The 21,196-nt window shown below is 50.3% G+C and overlaps 1 protein-coding gene across 1 annotated transcript in view; it reads left to right on the plus strand.

The window, feature by feature from the left end:
* VAC14 (VAC14 component of PIKFYVE complex) overlaps positions 1–17,654 on the plus strand; it is a 119,091-nt gene extending 101,437 nt beyond the window's left edge. Inside the window, exons 15-18 of the mRNA XM_044663097.1 lie at positions 10,626–10,800; positions 12,883–13,001; positions 13,863–13,942; positions 17,500–17,654. Coding sequence (XP_044519032.1) covers positions 10,626–10,800; positions 12,883–13,001; positions 13,863–13,942; positions 17,500–17,654 — 529 coding nt within the window. The remainder of the gene's footprint in view (positions 1–10,625; positions 10,801–12,882; positions 13,002–13,862; positions 13,943–17,499) is intronic.
* Positions 17,655–21,196: the final 3,542 nt, after the last annotated feature.

Below are 21,196 nucleotides of genomic sequence, written 5' to 3' on the forward strand. Positions count from 1 at the left end.
CCAGCAAGAAAGTGAATCAGAGGGCCTTATGTCTGTCTTTCATAACAACCTCTTTTTCCCATAAACTGGTTGTGAGCCTACATCATACCTCCAATATGGTATAGGTAAGGCATCCCTTAAGTTGCCAAAGGATAGTTTTCCCTACATCATTTCTCCCCAAGGTCTGGCAGCTTCTCTGAAGTCGCTTAAGTGCTTCTGGACTCCCAGGCCTTTCCACCCCCTTCCTGTGTTCTTCCCAGAGACTCTGCTCCAACTTCCCTTCGCTGTGTCAAACACATCATCTGCTTCTGGGTTTTATCATTTGTTTGGAAAGGCCCTTTTGGCCAGAGCTGGGGGAGGAAAATAAATGAAAAAGGAGAGAGACAGACTGAAAGTTGGCTGGTTGATTCTAAACAAATTTAGATTAGCTCCATTTCAGATCCAACCTCTATGATCTGGTCTTCATGTTATAACAATAACAACAGACCTGGAAAAGACTTCTGATTCTGTCCTTACTTGGTGATAGAAGCTGGAGAACAGAGAATGGAAAGAAATCCAAAAGAGACTCATCATGTTGCTCAGCCCCTTTGGGAATGCTGATTGAGCATGCCAGACCGCCCTTGATGGGTGATAGCAGTTTCCTGGCCTTGGTCTCTTTGTAAATCCTGTCTTTGGAGAGGTGGGGGAAGTTTTCTGTGTGCCACATGGCCACAGGGGAGCATTCCTAATTACCAGAGATACTAACAGCCAAGGGGCCTGAGTTGGTCCAGAAATAACAGTGGCATTTTGTATGTTATATCCCCTCAGGCAGGTAACATCAGGTAAGGCCTCTACCTCCTGGCCCAGACCAGCAAGAGTGAGGCCAACTGCCCAGTGCTATCCAGTGTCCAAGCTGTCCTCCCAATAGCACATTCCCTGTTATCCCTCCCTGTGGTTTGAGTCTCTGTTCTTCTTCTCATCTCTTCCACAGCTCTTCCTGGTCAGTCCAGAAACCTTATGAGAAAATCTATATTGGTCTCCTTTGCTGCTGGGCAGCTGGCCTCCATGAGAGGCTCCTCCTTAAAGTCTGAACCAAAGCATCGCTATGGCAACCACGGGCAAAAAGCCTGTGTGGCATTTGTTCCCAAGGGCAGCACCAGGCCTCTTTAGCCTCCCTGAGACAGAGTACCCCTGAGACTCTTTTTCTTTCTACAAGAATGCCATGTCAAGGGGTAGAGAAATTATAGGAGTATTAGGGTAGAAGATCTTGAAGAAAGAAGGTCAGCAGGTAGGGAGAAATCAAATTGCCTAGAGGTGGCTAGGTGGCACAATAGACTGTTGGGCCAGTGTCAGAAAGACTTGAATTCAAATCCAGCAGCAGATACTTAATAACTCTGTGATCCTGAGCAAGTCACTTAACCTTGTCTGCTTCAGTTTTCTCAACCGTAAAATGGGGATCATTATACCTCCTACCTCCTGGAGTTATTCTGAGGATCAAATGAGATAATATTTGTGAAGCACCAGTGCTGAGCACACAGTAGGCATTTAACAAATACTTATTTCCTTCTTTTCATTGAAAAAAGGGCAGGAATCATAGGTTGTCCAGATAATTGAGATTTACTTGCCATGGCTTTCTGCTGATAGATCAAAATGTAGCTTTGTCCACATAGTTTTGGAGATAACACCTGAAGCCCACCTTGATCCTATCCGAGTTTATCTGCTTCCCCTTCTTCATGGCTGGATATGAAGAAAAGCATGCAGAACTTCCAGGAAATAGAACTTTCCTCAAACTTGAGGCAAGATCACAAGTAGAGTAGTGAGAGAAGCCTTACAGCTTCTCCTTTTCATTAGTTCATCATCCCTTGATAGCGTTTGTTTTCCGCTTTTTTCTGCCAATTTCCATAGATCCATGACCACATGTTGATTCAGAGCTCTTTGGGAGGAAACAATCTGAATGAGCTGATAAAAGTCTGTAAGTACTATGTGTATTGACTTAGAGGTAGGTAAGGCAAGAAAGCCCCACCTGGAAGTTTCTTCCTCTGGTTTTTAGTGTTCCACTCTCTTAGAAGAAGAGCACTCTATAAAGAAGGCCTGGAGAGAAATGCTGCCAAAAAGAGCAGGTGGTTGATTCTCTTCCTGCAGCAGGCAGCCTTGAACCAGGCCGATGCTCTAAAATGCACCTCCTCTCTAGTGCCCTGCCAGGCCTGTCCTTACTGGGTACATTTGAGGGACAGAGACTTGGGGGAACCTCTTGGGGACCTCTACAGCATGAGACCTTGGATGGAACCACCTAGGAATTCTCTTTATGGCGACAGAATCAGAGGGAGGCTGCCATCTTCCATCCTTCTACTCCCTTACCTCCAGGTCAGAAACAATCCATCGAATTCTAACAATAAGCCAGGCAAATGCAGGAGGAACCTCTGACCAACACAGCCACAGTGGGCTGGAAACAGAAATTCTATCAGAGCCTGGGGGTCTGTGTGAAAGGGGACAATAAACCAGTGCATCTCACCAGCTGAATCTATGCTGAAGGGACCCCATGATATCTCCATTTTTTTAGAGGCCACATTAATACCCTTATTCTACTCTTGGATACCTGCAGTAGAGTTCTGCCCTTATGCTCACCCACTCTTGGGGCACAGAGCAAGCAGAGAAGGACACTCCAAAGAATAGTGACTGGTCCTCTTATCTGCTTCCCTTCTCCCCAGAATCTTTTGTGTTGTTTGCCCATCGCCCCACCATACTTCATTCTGAAGAATTTCCCAGACCATTGTTTAATGACAGACATATATATGTGTGTGTGTGTGTGTATATATATATGTACATATATATATATATATATATTAAAAAACAGGTAAATGTTTAATGATTGCCATCTTGATTCCATTATTGATCCTGAGCTTGCAGAACCTGACAGAGCTTCTTGGAGAGATGATGATATAGCAATACTTAGATCTTTAGATCTGTTCTTCTTATAGGCCCCTTCGTTACGTGAAAAAGGATCCTTTTCTCCATCTTCTCTAAACTCAGATGGGGAATTTCTCCAGTTGGTTCTTTGGGGCACCCCAAAGTCTATGGTCTTGGACACTTTCTCACATGCCCTCCCTTCCTGTGTACAATCTGTTTGGTGCATGTCATTGTTCTAGCTGTAGGTTCCATGCTGTTGCCATTCCATGATCAGGGAGGTGTTACCTTCTCCCCAGTCCCATCAGAACTGTCCCCACTGAGCCCCACTTCTCCAGCTCCAGGTGACATATGAAGTTCCAGGAGGCTATGAACAAGCCAGCTCCCAGCTGAGATCCTGAGGGTCGTTATTAGCTACCAAAACCCTCCAGCAAGCTCTGGACACCCCCCCTCCCTACCCCCAAGGTACTATTCTGGTGAAATCAGATGAACTTTTCAATCTTTTTATCAACATGGCAGCCATAGTTTCTTTCAGCAGTCAGCAACAAACAAAGGGAAGTGATTAGTATCCTGAGAATTCTAATAACCAGCTTGGTGGAGGGAGGAGGTGAAGGACAGGAAGAGCTCTTGCCAGCTGCGAATGGCTGTTTCTTTCTTCCTTCTTCTCCTCCCCTGTTGTGGTTTTTTAATAAGTGGAGCACACAGAGAGAGAATCCTCTCTGGGAAGCTTGATGTGCGAAGAATTGTAATTCTTTGTAGGGTATCAAGTAAACACATGCTCAGAACCCCTTAGGACGAATTGGCATTTTGTACCCTTGCTGGCTCTCTCCAAAGAGGCAGGGATATAATACTTTGGGTTGTGCAGCCTTGGACTTGGCTTGACCAGGTGAGGTGTAAAAGTAAAATGTCACACAGTGGGGAGGGTCCCAGGCCTGGAGACAGGAGGTCCTGGGTTCAAATGTGACCTCAGATACTTCCTACCTATGTAACCCTGGGCAAGTCAACCTCAGTTGCCTCACCCTTGCCACTCTCCTGTCTTACAGTCCTTACTAGGATAGAAGATAAGAGTTTAAAAAAAAACAGCAACAAAGAATAACATGCCATTTGGGATCAATAACCAGCTTGTATTATAAACCAAACCCTACTACACTTTAGAATAGGAATTCTAGCCCCTATTTAGAATCCCTTACTCTCCATATATGCACTCTTCTATCCAGTGATGCCAGCTCCCTTGCTTGCCCCTCTCACTTAGCACCCTTGTCTCCCACCCACATATGTTTTCCCGGGCTGTCCCCCATTTCTCTGTCTCCTTGTTGCCATCTTTTTGGCTTCCCCAGATTCCTTCAAGTCCCAGCCAAAGCCTCCCTTCCACAAGAATCCTTTCTCATTCCTTTCATGCCAGGGTCCCTCAGATTTTCTCCCGTGTATCCTGTAGTTGTTTGCATGCTGTCTTCCCCATTACACTGTGAGCTCCTGGTCAGCAGGGACCCCTTGGATTTGGGGGTTATTCTTTGTATTCCCAACATTTAGCATGGTGCCTGACACATAGTGGGTGCTTCATAAATTATTTTAATTCCCCAGAGACCCTCAGAGATGTGGTCATTTGTCTTCTGATAGTTTTCTTCCCTTCCCAGGGAGAGTTGAGGGAAGAGTGGGAGGTGTGGCAAGAAGGACTGGGTGGACCCGCTTTTGGGCATTGGACTGTTGTGAGATTAATTCTTGCTTTCTGGTGTGGTTTCTGGGTTTGCTGGTACAGAAACAGGCTTACAGCAAGGATAGGCCCTCTCTCACTGGGGTCTGGAGCATATCATTCCACCAGCCCCCTCCTCTTTTCCCTGATCACTCTGGCCAACTTCTCTTTCCTTTATTCTGTGCTTCTTCTATGGTACAGTCTATCCTTTGTCCTGAACCTTACTTAATCACTGGTGAATTGATTTGGAAGGAACGTTAGCTATACTAATCCAAGCTTCTAACCCAAGTAAGAATCCCCTCTAGCATCTCTGAGATGGTCATTGAACTTCTTAAATACTTTGTAGCTCGCCCCCTCATAGGGCCATCCATTCCACATGAGAGCACCTCTGAGAGCTAAAGTTTGTTCTTACAGTGAATCAAGCCTGCTTCTTTTTATGTCTCCTCTGGTGATGGCCCTTCAGATGTGTCTCAAGACAGTCCTCGTGTCTCCCACAGCCCTTCCTAAAGCTCTTCTTCAGGGTGAATATTCCCAGTTTCTTCCTATGATTTAGGTTTGAGACATTCCCTCTCCCCCTCCTCGTCACCCTCCTGACAGTGCTCCAAGTGATGCCTAGAACTGAGCCTGATACTTCAAATGGGATCCAATCTTTGGGACTTACTATATCCTTGATCCCAGACAGCATCCTATTAGCAATGCACACCACACGTGTAGCTGTCCTTGTGGTAGCCACTCATCCTTTTGGCTCACATTTAGCTTGTTTTCATTTGAACTATTAAGCCAGATTGCCCCCCACCTGATAGTTTTCTAAGCTGAATTCAAGACACTGTATTTAGCCCCTGTTAAATCCCATCTTAGCTCATTGTTGCCTGCCAAGGAGATAATATAGAACTGTGATGACCGTCACCCATGGGTTAGCTGACCTTCTTTGCACTTACTCATCTGCAAGTCTGATCAGCGTGCCTTCCATGTCTTCATTCACATCACTTCAGACAGTTGGACAGACTAAAGCTGAGGACACTTCAATAATCAACGTTCTCTGAATTCAATTGTTTAACCAGCCATCAGCTCACCTGACTGGATTACCCAGCCACCATTTTTCCACCTTGTTTCCAATAATATCTTGAGAGACTTTGAAATCCAGATATGCCGTGGGTCTGCTTATTTCTTTCCTTATTTGCAAGACTTGGGTTGTGGTGCTCATTCCCAGGCACCAAATGGAAACCCTCTGTGCTCTCCCATACCCAGTCCAGCTGCTCCAGGTGTCCCGTGTCACTGGTATGTGATTGTAGCATGGCATGCCTCGGTGACAGCTTCAGCTGTTGGATCTCATCGCAGGAAGAGTGGCAGCTGCAGGGAGCATGTGTGTTTGACCAGTTGTTCCCCCTTCCCAAGATCCGCTCCCCTTTCTTCTTTAGTTTGGCCCTCCTATATACTTTGAAACCATAATTCCACAGACACAGCTTTGTGGAAGGTCAAGCTTACAAGACCTGAGAATGATCAGAAAGCTTTTAAGGAGAAATCAGTAGAGCAATGAGGTGGCTCCGTGGATAGAGAACCAGCCCTGGAGACTGGAGGTCCTAAGATCAAATCTGGCCTCAGACACTTCCTAACAGCTTGACCCTGGGCAAGTCACCTAACCCCATTTGCCTTAAAAAGAAGAAGAAACCAGAATACCTTTCTTTCTAAAAGACCAGTTCTTTGCAATGGCCTTCTTGAAGTATTGGGCTCAGTTCTAGTCATCACTTAGAGCACTGTCAGGAGGGCGACCAGGACCAGGAGGCAGGAGGGAACATCTCAAACCTAAATCACTGGAAGAAACTGGGAATATTCAACCTGAAGAAGAGCCTTGGGAAGGGCTGTGGGAGACTTGAGAACTTGTTTTGTGTCCCCCTTGTTTTCTCTGCTTCACTGGCCAGTTCCTCATCTCAGCCTTGGGTGTTTCTTGCCTCTAACATCCATCTCCTTTTCTGTTCATTGCATTAATATACATGAAACAACTACTCTGCCTGGAACTCCTCCACTAGGAGCCAAGCTGGCAGAGATAAAAACAAGCTAGTCTCTGCCCTCAAAGAGCTGACAGTCTGCTGGGGGGAAGGGGAGAGGCACTGAATGTATTCATGTATAAGTAAATACGACGTAACACAAAAGAGTTTTCAGGAAAAGGAATTACTGGGGGGCCCAGGGGAGACATATAGGAGACCATTCCTGAGCTATGCACGGAGGGATTCTGTATGGCAGGGAGTGTGGGGGAGAAGAGGAGAGAGAGGGAGAGAAAGGAAAGGAAAAGAGAGGAGGGCAGAGAGAGAATTCTCCATGTATGGCTTATAATACCAAGGCACAGAGGCAAGAGGTGGATTCTTCCATATGTGAAACAGCCAACAGGGGAGTATGGCCAGATTGGAGAGTGGATGAAGGGGAAAAATACCAAATGACTGGAGAAGATAGTGGTAGCCAGGGTGGGGAGGGTTTTAAAGGCTAGACTGAGGATTTTTTATTTTAGCCTGGGTTAAGAGGAAGCCATTGAAGGTTCTAGTTTTGGTTTTAGTAGGGCTTACATAGTCAAATGTATGTTTCTGGAAACTCCTTCTGGCATCTTTGTGAACAGATTAGAGTCAGAGAAACCAATCCAGAAACCTGGGCAAGAGGTGAAAAGGAAGTGAACTAGGGTAGAGGCTTTGTGAGTAGAGAAGAGATCGATGCCAGAGATGAAGAAAGAGCAGTATGACTTAGTAACTGGATCTGGGGATTGAGAAGGAAGATTCAGAAATGACTCCCAAATTGTGATCCTGGGTGATCAGAAGGGCAGTTGTGCCATCAGCAGAATTCTATTTCAGAAGATAAATGGGTTTGGGGAGAATTATCATTCAGTCTCTTTCAACTTAAGATCTTGATGGAACATCCACGTGGAGATGGCCATCAGGCTATTTGCATTCAGAGCCTGGAGTTCAGGAGAGATTAGGTGGTGGAAATACAGGATGTCCCCAAAGTCTTAGTGCAGTTTTAAGCTCTAGTAGTTTGAAACTGCTTTCAGACTGTTGAGGCACCCTATGTAGATTTGGGAATCACTTGCATAGAGATGATCATCAAAACCAGGAGACCTGATAAAGAAAAAAAATCCCAAGATAGAACTTCTTGGGGACACACCCCACTTATTGGACTGGAAGAGGAAGATGAATCAAGGAGACTGAGAAGTGATGAGACAGTTAAGAGGAAGAACCAAGATAGTGCCCTGGCCCGGAAATCAAGGGAGGGAGAGAGGCTTTGCACAGAGTCTAGCTGAAAGTGTCAAGGCTACTGTGTGGTCAGGCAGGGTGGGCACTCAGGAGAGCTCACAGAATTTAGCAGTTAACTTCCCAGAGAGTAGTAAGCAATGGAGTCAGAGGTCAGAACAGAAGAAATCAAGAAGAAAAAGGAGGCAGCAAGGCTCACCAGCTCTCTATAGGAGTTTGTCTTGAAAGAGATGAACTGTAAGATGACAGCTTGGCTGAATGGTGGGGTCAAAGGAAAGTTTTTTTTAAGGAAAAAGGACACCAGGGCCTGTTTGTAGGGAAGGAGCCAATGATAAGGCAATTGGTCCACGGGAGACACTCCTAGAGAAAACATCAGGGGCAGAATCAAGGGAACAAGTGCACGGATTAGGCTTGGCAAAAGTAAAGGATTCTATGGGGGCCTGAGTCTGGAGTGGGGAAGAAGGAAGAGCTCAGCAGCTTCAGTTTTCTCACTAAAGGATGAGGCTCACCCAAAAGATAATAACTTACCTCTCCTGGTCTCTGAAGCTCCCAAAGCACAAAACCCCACCATCCACACCCCAGCTTAGGGAGCCTTGGAGTCCAGAGTGACCTAGACCTTCTTTGGAGCCAGCGTTCTGCTGCCTCAGCTGCCCAGAGGCAGGTCAATAGCTGGGATGGCTGTAACTCTGACCTGGGCCCATCACAGGCATGGGCTGCCTTCTCAGTCTCTAGAGACCACAAGTATGAGTAGTTACCACTTATAAAAGACCACGTGAGTTTGGGAGTTCTAATAACTAGTACCTTTTGCCTTTCTACCCATACCTTTGATCACAAAGTACTTATGGCAGGAGAGTGCTGATGGGGGGTGGGGAGGGGGAGAATTATTGGGAGGAGGGGTTGGTAGCCATTGTGCTACTGGCAGAAGAATCTCAGAACCCCTTCAGATGGCAAACTCCAGGCACTTCATCAGTGTTCTTTTCATTTCTGTTTGGTTTCTTCCCCCTTCTGCTGGATCCATAGCAGAGGGTTGGAATGGGATCGAGGCAGCCTGTCTGTTTGCTACTTGGTGGTTTGGGTCCTGGAGATGTTACCCTATTTCTCCATTACCAAATGCTCTAGGATTTTCCTAGTGCCACCAAAAACAAAAAACAAAAACCAACCCTCCAGCTAATCAAAACCAGGCTGGCAGCAAGGCCTCAGCTTATATTCAGATGGGGATTTTGGCAGAGCTTGGATGCTGCTAAGCAGCAGGATAGAATGAAGAAGGGGGGCGGGTGGTGGCCCCCAACCTATATCATTCAGTTGCAAGGCCACCACAAAAAAGGCAGCTTTGGCTCAACACTTCCAGCCCTGTTGCAGACAGGCCCCTCCACTCAGAGCTGAATTTTGGTTTTTAGGTTCTATATTAGATGATAGAGACTTCTTGAGAGGACTTAGATGTTGGACCCTAATTTGGAAAAGTTATGGAGGGGTGGACCCCAATTGAAAGGTGCTCCCATATGGAGATTTTGGGGTCTTTTTGGCTTCCATGTGGTTTAAGAGCAGATTGGGGGAAGGAAGAGAAAGCCTTTAGCAGCTGCTTCCTGAGCTTTGTTGCCCCTACTCCATCTGACTTTCCTATAGTACTTTGGGAAACTTCCTTTTGTAAACTCTTTGAGAGCAGGGATTCTGCCTTTCTTTGTATCACCATCCCTTAACATAGTTCCTGGCAGCTAGGAAATAGTAAATTCTTATTTACTTTTTGGCTTCTTTTTTTTAATGTTATACTTTATTAGAAATAGCAATTAGCACCTTACAGATAATGGTATGTGCTTTAAAACTACTTGCATTTAAAATTGCCCTCCCTCTTTTTCAGCTTCTCCCCCGGAATACTCCCCAGGATTCTGGATATTTTCCCTCATTTTTCTTTGTGTGATCAATGCTAATAGATGCCCCATTCTTTGGGTTTCATTTTGCTTGGTTTTGTTTTCCATGCTGTCAAAAAAGTCTTTCCAGATTTCTTTTTAGTCCACATAATTTTCCCCCTTCGTTACTTTTTTCTCATCTTCTCTTTTTCTAAAAGACATAGAGATCAACCGTTCTCTAGTTTCTTTTTTTTTTTTCCTCTAGTTTCTTTTCTGAGTAATCTCCTTTGGACATCTACCTTCTCCACCTGCCTTTTCCAGTGTTTCTTTTCTCTTAATATGTACCTGGCCAGTCCTAGGTTACCTCCTGTCTTTAGCCCCTGCCTTCCTACCATGTTTCTTAGTCCTTCCCAACAAGAAGCTTTCCTTCAGTCCTAGTTAGTTGTCTGAGCTCTGTCTCTGCTCTCCAGCAGCCAAGCAAGTAAATATGATGGATGGTACCCTGAGGGTCCCTCTGGAGATTCTGCCTCAGATACTGTTTACTTCTGAGTTTTTAACAGAGAAGATAGTTAATGAGTCCAGCATAGCCCCAACAAGACTTGCCCTTGGCCTCTAGCCTTTTGGGGCTTTTGAGAGTTAATGAGGGCAAGATGTGGGTGTTACACTCCTGGATCTGTAGCAAAGGTGAGGCTTGTTGGAAAGAATGGAATCCAGCCTCTTTTTGGCTCTCTGCTTGTTTAAACAAGCCCCCTGAGTCCAGCTCAGTGATAGTCACACAAAGAACAAAAACAGTGCCAGCCCTACCTCACCAGGAATGCTCCTCTGCTGACCCTCAGATGGACGAGTTCTCCCCAGTACCTTGACCAGTCTGACTGAGATAAGGAAGAAGAAAGAAGTGAAGAGCCCTCAGGGTTAATATGGGAGGATTCCCAGGGTTCCTTGGGACTTGCCCACCCTAGTCGCCTAACCCTGAGTGTTTTATTCTGTCTTGTACAGGCAACTGTGTCTACTGTTGAATGCAGAGAACATCTTCCACTCCATGGCTGACATCCTTCTCCGAGAAGAAGACCTCAAATTTGCCTCAACAATGGTTCACACCCTCAACACTATCTTACTGACCTCCACAGAGCTCTTCCAGCTAAGAAATCAGCTCAAAGACCTGAAGACTCTGGTACTTCATCCCCAAGGACACTCCACCAAGCCTCTTCCCTTTGCCATGAAGCATATAATCTAATCTTCAAATAAGTACAGAAATTTACTAACCCAACCCCTGCTCATATTCCTCATTCCCTTCCACTTCTAACCCCCAAGACCATTGGGAGTAAAACGAATTTTCATTTAGAATTTCTTGCTAACTTAGCATTCAATTTGAATCTCCCTAGGAAAGTCATGAAATTCTCCCATCTTAGGAGCAGGTCACCTCTGGGTTTCCAGCCTTATCTTTTACCAGTCCATATGCTTATAGGAGATTTTAGGATTCTTGCCTTATGTTCATGGGAATGGAATCACAACCCTTCCAACTTCCCATGCCCCTCTCTCCTTCCCCACCAAACCCCTCAGGTTTTATTTTTTTTTTGTCTGTTGTTGTTGTTGTTGTTTTAACTCTTACTTTCTGGCCTTTTTTTTTTAACCCTTACCTTCTCAGAATCAATACTGTATATTGGTTCCAGAGCAGAAGAGCAATAAGGGCTGGGAAAATGGGGATTAAATGACTTGCCAAGGTCATACAGCTAGGGAGTATCCAAGGCCAGATTTGAATCCAAAACCTCCCAACTCCAGGCTTCATACTTTTTCCACTGAGCCACTTAGCTGCTCCTGTACCCCTCAGTTTAAAAAAAGAAATGCACCCTTGATGGTTTTCTCCATAGGCCAGGTTGAGAAAGAATCTAGATGGCATTGCAAAATGACTGCAGTCTTCTCTGAGGTCTTTCTTGTAGTTGAGTGAGCTGGGGCGAACTTTGCCTCCTTGAGTGGAGAATTCTAGGGGCTGACAAGTCCAACTTAAGATCCAGCCACCATGCTTTTAAGAGGCTTTCTGTCCAGGGACCAGCCAGACCTTTCAAACACTTTACATTTGTGAGAGGGAGATTGTCCAGGACAGAGGAGCAGGGGTCAGTGTCCCCATCCCTTTTTCCTCAACAGCTGCATACATCTGTACACAGGAATCAGAGCATAGAGCTTGGGGTATCATGTTGCCTCTCTGTCTCCAAGGACAAGTTGGATTCCATCTGATGACTCTGACTCAGGGTGGTTGGAGAAAGCAGGAAAGAGATTGCAAGTCTCCCCAGCTATAACCACAGTGTTCTCCCACAGGCTTTCTTTGGCAGAGTTTAGAGTCCCATAAAGAGCCCAGAATGCCTTGTCCCAAGTTTAGCAGGGAGGAAGAAGCTAAATATTGTGGATTAGGAGAGAATATAATCTGGGGGCCATTAATTTGGGAAAAAGTAGGGACAGGCAGAGAGGTCGGGTCCTCGGGATGTGCCCAGAGTCCAGGCATTTGGCATAAGAGATTGAGAGGCAGCAGGTGAAGCCGATAGACCTGGTGAGGGCAAGCACAAGCCTCATGACTAGAATAGAATTCACTAGACACACCAGGTCATCTCAGCTCCAGATGCGGGGTGACCTCAGAGACCTCACCCCCCCTTTCTAAGCCTCATCTCTTACCTTCCAAATAGCAAGGTTCACAGAATTTGACTCACATCAACTTACAGACAAACAAGCCCATATCTGTAAACTGCCCTGGACTTCTTGGAAGGAGCTGGAGATTCGCCCTAGCCATCATCACTGTGGTTATTTCCAGACACTTGCAAATTCCTCAAGAATTTTCCCTTGGGGTAGAAGTTCCCTCCAGCTCAGGCTCAGCCTTTGCATGACCCTCTGCATAGGGTTGGAAGACCTGAGAGGCAATAGGAGGAACTGGTTTCATGTGGTGGGTGCTTAGGGGAGAGCCCAGGTGGGACACTGCTGGGAGAAGGCCTGGCCTCCAGCTCCCTGTGCTCCTCCCTGAGCCAGCCAGCTTCCCAACACAGGGTCCAGGGGAACCAATTAGCATACTCTGCTGAAGGCCAAAAAGCCAAAGTAAATGAGAGGTCTTCCTTCCAGCCTGGCCTCAGCCGCAGGTCATTTCCCTCTTGGTGCTGGGGGCAGAGCCATGATGATGGGGCCTGAGAGAGCCGTGAGCATTGCCTCTGGGCCTCGCTGGCACTTGCCCTGCCCTGCCCAGCTCCCTTCTCAATCACTCTCTCTCTCGCAGGAGAGCCAGAGCTTGTTTTGCTGCCTGTACCGGTCCTGGTGCCACAACCCGGTCACCACAGTGTCCCTCTGCTTCCTTACCCAAAACTACCAGCATGCCTACGACCTCATCCAGAAGTTGTATCCTTTTCCACAGCTGCCGGGGCCCTGGATGCTGAGCTCCACTGGGGGTGGGGAGCTGGCAGAGGAGGGACGTGGGAAGAGTGCCACAGACGGGACGGCTCTGGGTTACCTTGGGAAGAGGCAGGCACACCTCAAATGGATCCTTCCCTGGGCAGAGCTCAGGGCTCTCTCGTGCCTTTTCATCCACAGAGAGGGGTTTGTACACCCTCGCCAAGTGCTCCTTGCCCGCCAACCTCTGCCGGCCTGAAGAGCAACGGGCCCAAGGGACAGTGACAGCAGTGACCGCTACACAAGTCTCTGGTGTTCGTCTGCCCTGCGTGTAGGGCCTCCCACTGCTTTCCCCTCTCCTACATCATCGAGTCCATGAGGCAGTGGGAAACCGGGCTGCCACCGATAAGGCCCTGTCAGAACCCAGGCAGGCTAGAAAGGAGAAAGCTGGGGAAGCGGAAGCAAAGTTCACTTGTGGGGGGCAGGAAAGCTTGGCCTGCTTTTCATTAAGAGCAGAAGAGACCGAATGAAAAAGAAATTCCATTCCCATGTTGGTAGAACCTGGCTCTGCACGTGGGAACCAAGCCCAAAGGGAGAGTCTGAGCTAGGGAGAAGATTGGAACCCTTTGGTTCTGTTCTGTGTACTGCCTTGTGAGCCAGGCTCTTCCTGGACAGCCTCCCCCTCCCCTCTGACCCCAGCCCAGAGCAGGAGAGTGTCAGAATGAATCCTAATGACTGGCCGCTCGGCACCCAGGTTTGAATCAAAAGGATTCTGTCTAGGCCTGGCATCTGTGGGACTCCATGTTGTTTCCATCATCCCAGTAAGGTACCTTTTGGATTAAAATTCTCTTTCCTTGACTAAATGTCCAGTGGAGATCTGGAGGTCACCGTGGATTTTCTCACTGAAGTGGACAAGCTTGTGCAACTGATTGAGTGTCCAATTTTCACATGTAAGAGCATTGGAGAAGTGCGTTCGTATGTGCTCGGGTGTCTTGGTGGTGGGCCCCTCTTCTTCCTCAAAGAACAGCTCTACAAGTAAATAGAGCAGAAGTTATGTGTCTTTCTGCCAGGGGCAAGCCAGGACCTTTGTAGAGCCTCTGATTGTGTAGGGGGCAGAGCTAGATGCCACCACCGAGATGAGCTGTCAGCTCAGGGGGGATGGAGCCTGGAGCTGGCACAGAACAGGCATGAGCGAGGAGAGAAATCAATCCGTAAGGCTTCTCGTGGAAGGAAAGAGCAAACTGAAGGAGACAACCAAGGGGGTCCAGAGGGGACCCCAGCCAAGCCCTTTGGAAATGGACATGTTCAGAACATACGTCCTCCATATACAGCCAGAGGAGGGCATGTGATGGTCTGTTATACCCAGGTCAGTCCTGAGGGTGTAACTTGGATCATCCCCAACTGTGAAATGGGTCTAGTTAAGGAGTCTCTTTGCATCCCCTCTTGGGATGGGCTTAGCCTCACCCCCTAAGCTCTGGGGGAACTCTTTCAGCCCTTCCCCCTGGTAGCCAGGGTTTCCTGATACAACCTTTCCCATCTCCCAGGGTCTTACCTGCTCCCTTAAGAGCCCTCTACTGTCCTGTTGGTATCCAGATCACCTAGAGGAGGAAGAGGCAGTCTCGTCTGCTGGGCACAGAGCAGAAGTAATTATAATTACTAACGCAGGCCTCGTGAGCATGGCAGCCAGTGGGGAGAGCAGCTTGGCTTAGAAATGCTCACACCTCCCATGCTGGAGGAGACACTGCTTTAAAAACATATGTGTTTACAGTGTGGCTAGAAACACATGCCCTGGAGTAGTACGGGGCCTGCGCGCTTTGCCTTCCCCCCGCCCTGCTCTCTGCCCCAGCCGGTAGAGATGGATGCTCTTCTTGGTCTCCCTGCTCCCCTGGAGAATAAAGCTCTGAATGTAGAGATGGGGAGATTGTTGCTTCCACGCCTCTCCCATTCATGTGGCTGGCTTGCATCATCAGTAGGCTGCCACAGTGATCAGTGCCATGGAAACAGAGAGAGACCCTTTTTCCCAGAAGGATGAGTTAACAACCGCTTCTCCCAAGGGGCTTCATCTCTTCCCTTCTGGCCTTCTTTTGCCAGGGATCACAGCCCACTGAGGCTCAGATTTGATCCAGGCCTCAAAAAGCCGGGTCATTCTCCTTCCGCACCGGCAGATTTGGTACAAGGCGGTGGGCACCTAGTCTCGTAGATATGAACACACAACCACCATCCTCCAGAACTTTGGGGAGAGCCATTGTCATCGGTTTAAAAAAACAAGCCACTGAGCACCTACTGGGTACAGCCCTAGAGATGCTAAGAGGCGTAAGTCAGCCCTGCTTCACAGAGCTCACTAGCTGATGGGACAAAGATGATGCTGCTTTTTGTTGTTGTCTTAAATGCCAAATGCTTGCTAAAGACAGGAACTAGTTGAACAAGATGTTTAAAGAAAAATCAGCAGGTGAGTGATTATCTCCTCTGGGGTTAGCCTGAAGAGTCCAAGCATCCCATCACTCTGAGGAAGGAAAAATCCTGAACTAGAACTTTCTAGAAACATCACTAAGACTTATAGCCCCAGTGCAGCTGGGCCAAATGGATGGTTTAAAGAACCTTTCCTCCTAGGGGCAGATAGGTGGCTCCATGCATAGACCCAGAAAATCCTGGGTTCAAATCTTGACACAAACACTTCCTAGCTGTGTGACCCTGGGCAAGTCACTTAACCCCCATTGTCTAGCCCTTAATGCTCTTCTGCCTTAGAGCCAATACTCAGTTTTGAATCTAAGATGGGAAGGTATGGGTTTAAAAAAAAAGAAAGAAAAGAAAAGAACCCTTCCTCCTGCTAGCCATGTGGAGACACCTTCAATAGCAGCTGAAGGTCACCTCGTGGGGAGAAGAGCTCCTCTTATTGTGGCAACTAAGAACTAACTCCCAGGCTCCAGAGCACGGGCCCAGCTACCTCTTATCCCCACCATGAAAGGCCAGGCCAGAGCAGAGGACCAGCCGGCATCTGAGCAAGTGGTGGTAAGCATATAGCCTCAGGTTCATTGCTGCCTTCACCCACCATTAAAAAGGTAGTTCTCCAGTATTCATCTAGCAGCCCTTTCTACTCCATGTTTCCTCTTGGCCTGGCATTCCCCTAGGGGCACAGGCAGTGATCTTGGATTTGCACTGGTTGCTGTCATGGAAATCATTGGAGGGAGTGCTGCTGCAAGTGAAATATTGCAGGCTGTCCTCCGAGGGGGGACCCCAGAAAAAAATGCTGTTTCAGGGAGCAAGAGGCCAAATCAGATTTGCTCATCCAGGGTAGAACCAAAGTGTCAGCTTCTAAGAAGGAAAATCTGCCTTGCCTTAGACTCTCTTGTGTTCACTGATAAGGAAAGGCCCTCTGTCCTCTGAGCAGCCCCAGCCTTTTGGGAAATTGGTTACTCTTCTCTTCCAGAGGTGACCCCCAAAACTCAAGCTTAGACTGGGCACTGTTGATGCCACTCTTTTAGAAACAGACCAATGGGGAGGCCCCAGGTTCATCTCCATTCTCCCCCACCTTCTGTTAACATAGGGGGGATTTCCCAACCTGGGAAGTCTTAAGAGAGGCAGCATGTTGGAGTGTGATTTCAGTCTGATATCCAGAAGCATCCACCAGCTAACTTCCTCTACACTTAGAGGCCAGATGCTCACACAGAGAGAGAAAGGGAGAGAGGGAGGGAGGGAGAGTGTTTAGCCAAATATGAAAGCATTTTTCCATTCTGTCCTCCCTTCAAGCTGTCCTAATCCACTGCATTTCTCCCCAGATCACCCTATTTATAGCTCTGCCGTGCTGGCACGTGCGAGAGCAGACACAGAAATCTGTACAAGCATCAAACCCTCTTGTGAGGGCAGTAGCTGGGCACCTGGGAAAGAGGGAGTGAATCAGCACATGAACCAGACCCTACCGTCAGTTTGGTGGGGAGCCAAGGGCCAGATCCCCTTCTCTGCTCTGGGTTTCAGGCCAAGATACAATTCTTTCTGTAAAACATCAGTTTGTCAGAGGAAAATAGCCAAGTCCCTGGCTTGCTTTTCCTCCCACCTCAGACATCTGTCCTTCCTGAGGATGAGGGCCTAAGACAGGAAAGATGGGTGGGTCCTTCAGGTGGAAAGGAAAGGAGAGAGAATCTCCCCATGACCCTGTGTCTTCTAGATAGAACAGGGCTAGTCTTTTGTTGCCCTGTCAGGACTGAGCTCAAGAACATGATGTGACAAGCCTTGCAACAGAGCAGAGTCGGGTAGATTCCCCTCATCCCAGGGGCACGAGGGAACCCTGGTGCAAGGAGGATGTTTGTGCTGGTGATGGGCAAGGAGACTGCTCTCCCAGCTTCGTGTGGGAAGAAGGAGGAGAAACCGCTCCCGGTCCTCCTCCCCACTCAGGGGCTTTGACCTCGAGGCCTGGACAGAGAAGGGGGTGGGGGGAGGACAGGGCACCCAGCCAGAGCCAAAGAGTAGAGACCCGGTTTGCTTAGATCTTCCTTTTCTCGCTCCCCCTCAGATCTGCGCCTCCAGCTGCTGGACGTGAAGAACAACCCCTACCTGATCAAAGCCCTGTACGGTCTGCTCATGCTTCTCCCTCAGAGCAGTGCCTTCCAGCTCCTGTCCCATCGACTGCAGTGTGTGCCCAACCCAGAGCTCATGCAGACTGAGTAAGTCCCTCCCCAGCTCCCTCTGCCCAGGGCCTTCTTGGGGGGCTGGGGCTCCCACTCTGACCAGCCCACCCAGGGGCCCCCATCCTGCGAAAAGCTGGGCCTGGAGGAGAGGGCAGGCTTCCTTCCCCCTCCGCATCAGCACTATTGGTTCAGGGCAGAAGCGGGCCGCCAGGCCCAGGGTTTCTGGTGTTAGGCTGACCACGTGGTCCTCCTGGAATGGAAATAGCCAGAAGCCATGGGGGTTAGCAGATCAGCATCTCCTGGAAATGCTTTTCTCAAACAGCTCAGAGCAAGCTTTTGATGGAGCCGTGACTGTGGTGGAATCCAAAAAGTCAGAGGTTATCATAGAGTCAGGGAAAGGGGAGGTTTGGGGAGAAATGGGGGCCGCCCCAGCAGTGGCCGTGAGAGAAAAGATCCTCCAGGCAGGAGGATGGAGGCCTCCCTCTAGGCCCTCTGGTTCCCCAGACAGGGCCTCCTAGCCTTGAGACCCTCGAATACCAGCAGCACGAGCTCGAGCCATTCTCCTGCCTCTCGGGGCAGCCGGAAGTGCTGGCATCGTGGGGGCCAGACGGCGTGTCTTGGAAGCTACTGAGGGGCCCCCAGGGGTTGCTGACTCTTTGCCAGGAGTCGGCTGAGTGTGAGCACGGCTCCCAGAATGCAGTGGGCTGAGGGCAGCCATATTCCAAAAAGAGTGGCTCTTGTAGGGGGCACCCCAGACAGGAAAGGCAGGGCCTGGCCTAGCACTAGGCCCCCCCACCAGGCTGTACTGTCTCCGGCGGCCTCTGGAGAATCGAGCTTTGGCCCCAGAGATGGGGGAGAGGGAGGCTCCCACCCATGAGTCCATCCCTGGCCAGGCCCTGGGAGCCTGTTGGGTTTTGTCTATATTTGGTAACCCTTGGAGGGCTCTGCCTCATCCACAGGCATTTGGCATCAGAGATGGAAAATTTCACTTGTCAGGTCACCATGGAAACAAGCCGAGCCAGGGAGAAGATTTACACTGAATGGAGGGAGCCCAGCTTGAATCAGATGCCCCCATTTGTTTGGAATCCCTCTCTCCCCACCCCCAGGCCGCTCCCCAGGTTGTAGGATGATTGAGCCAACCTTGATGCAGCCACAACTGCCTTTTGGCATGGGCTTCTGTGGAGCCTGCTCTGGCTGTGGGAGTGGCGACCCCCCCTTGCCAACTGTCTGACCTGGGGTGACTGTCCGTCCCCCCCACCTTCCTGGAGAGAACGTTAGCCCAGAGCTTGTCCCCCTCTTGCCTTCCCCACCTAGCACTCTCCTGCAAACCCCAGCCGGGGAGCCCAGGACCCTTGCAGTCGGGTCTACGTCCCAGCCCCTTGCCTAGATGGAGCTCAGGGGCCCGGCCGCGACTCGCCCCTCCTCATCTCTCCCACACATGGGCAGCCTGTATGGCCGTCCGTTGCTGGCTGGCCTGCTGAACCGTGTTGGTGCCAACCAGGCAACGCACCTCCCCAGCCCACCCCCACCCCAGAAAAGCAGCTTTTTCTCAGGAAAAGCTGGAAGGTAGAGCTCAACTGGGCTTTCCACTCAACAAGTTTCTACTTTCCTGGGCTGTGGGGCCCGGCGTGCTGCCCCTCCAGCCCCGCCATCGCAGCTGAGGCCTTGGTCTGCCTCTGGAAAAGGGAGGTGAGACTGCATGAGTAGGAAGAGCCAGAGAGGGACAGACAGACGGACAGAGAGCGCACCCGGTGTAGGGTGCCTGGCCGTGCCCCCCCTGCCCCCGTGCTGGCCTGGCAGCGCCGTCAGCCTGAGGCCCCCGTGCTGGCCGTGCCCTGCATTCCATTTCATAACAGTCGCCAGCCCGCCCGCCCTGGGAGGTGGCAGCGGGGGGCCTCCTCATTGTCTACGACCCCCCTGGCTGTGCTTGCAAGGGGCAGTCATGGCGGGGCGTACTCTTCTGGGTGCTCTCCCAAGCCGGCCTTCTGTCTGAGGTCAGAGTGAGGGCAGGCGTTGCCGGGAGGGTCCCGTCCCCTACCCAAACTCTGTAGTTCTGGCTGACTTCGGTCCAGACCAGAGAGACCACCCATGGGTAAAGCACCCCCGTTTTCTAGGGTCCACTTGGGAAAGCTGTGTGTGTCCCCAGGAGCGCTCACTCTCCTAAGACCCCGGGATCTAAGCACAGCAGGCCCTTGGCCAAGTGGAGACGAGGGACCCTGGGCCTTAGGCGTTGCCTAAAGCCCGTCCGAGAACAGCTCCTCGGACAGATCATCCGAAGGGAGGGGAGATGGGAGAAGAGAGGAGACGGGCCGAGGCAGGAGGCGTTTATTAGTCATCTGCTGTGTCCGGGCCCAGCTAGGCGCCGGGAGTACAGACAAAGCCAGCAGGTGGCCCGTGCTCCCCCAGAACCACAGCCGTTCTCGGGACACGGCAAGCGCCCCTCTACGGGCCAGCTCGAGAGGAACCCTCAGAAGCTATGTCCAGGGGCTGGAAGGCTTCCTGTACAAGGCGGAGTTTTAGCTGGGATGGAGATGGGGAGAGCCAGCATTGGGGGCCGCCCCAGGAAATTCCCGGGATCGGGAGATGGAGGGTCTTGTGTGAGTGCTGGCCCAGGACACCAGCGAGCCCGGCTGCGGAGATGTGCAGTGTAGGAGCTGCTCCCGCTCGGGTCTTCGTGTCTGAGGCTGGCCCTGCCAGGACACTGGGCCCTCTTTGAGGCCCCTGCCTGGCTTTAGAGCCGAATCGGTGCGTGGGCTGTGCTGAGAGCCAAGCTGGGCCCTTCGGAGGGGCCTTCCTGGAGCCGCGTGGCGCGCCTCGCGGGGCAGAGGGGAGCCGGGAGAGCAGTGAGGAGATGGAGGGTCCGGGGCCAGAGGCCGAGCCGTCCTGGTCTGGAGAGCTTGTGGCTGACCCAGACTACAGAAAGCTCGTGCAGAGGTCAGAGCCGAGCTTTCTCTGAAGCACGGCCGGCCGAGAGCCGGGGAGCGGCCTAAGCCTTGTGGCCTCCCCCTTTTCTCCCGTGAGCTCTCCAAGGCCCCTTCCACAGCCAACATCTGTTTTTCACCTTGGCCTTGGTCACAAAGTGCCTAGAAAAGTCGGCTGAGCGAAAATAGAAGGGGAAGGGGGGGATAAGCGGGGTCTTGGGAACAGCTGGGCCGGGCGTCGGGTTGCAGGGGTGCGGGGGGTCTCTTTGAAGGCGCTGGCTGGCAGCTGGGCGGCAGGCTCAGGTTGCCTTCTCGTGTGGGAGCAAACAGCTGAGTTGGTTTTTCAGACTTGCTGATCCCAAGTGCCATTTTCTTGGGAGTGGCCGCTTCCTCCTTCAGGAACATCCCTGGAGACCGAAGGCCTCTCTCCCCCTCCCAGAGCCAGGAGAGCCTCTCCCCAGTGAGGCGGCCATGAATCGGGGCTAGAGCAGGGCCACCTTCTGGCCTCTCGTGCTCGGAAGGACCAAGTAACCCTCCCCACCAGTCTTCCTTTGAGGACTACATCGTGGAAAAGTAACCCCGTCAGCCCTGCCTTCCAGCCGAGGCCAGAATCGGCCCGGGGGGGGGGGGGAGGGCAGCCTTGCAGCAGGCTCCCCTCCCC

This window comes from Gracilinanus agilis, chromosome 2, assembly GCF_016433145.1.
Source record: "Gracilinanus agilis isolate LMUSP501 chromosome 2, AgileGrace, whole genome shotgun sequence".
NCBI classification, from domain to species: Eukaryota; Metazoa; Chordata; class Mammalia; order Didelphimorphia; family Didelphidae; genus Gracilinanus; species Gracilinanus agilis.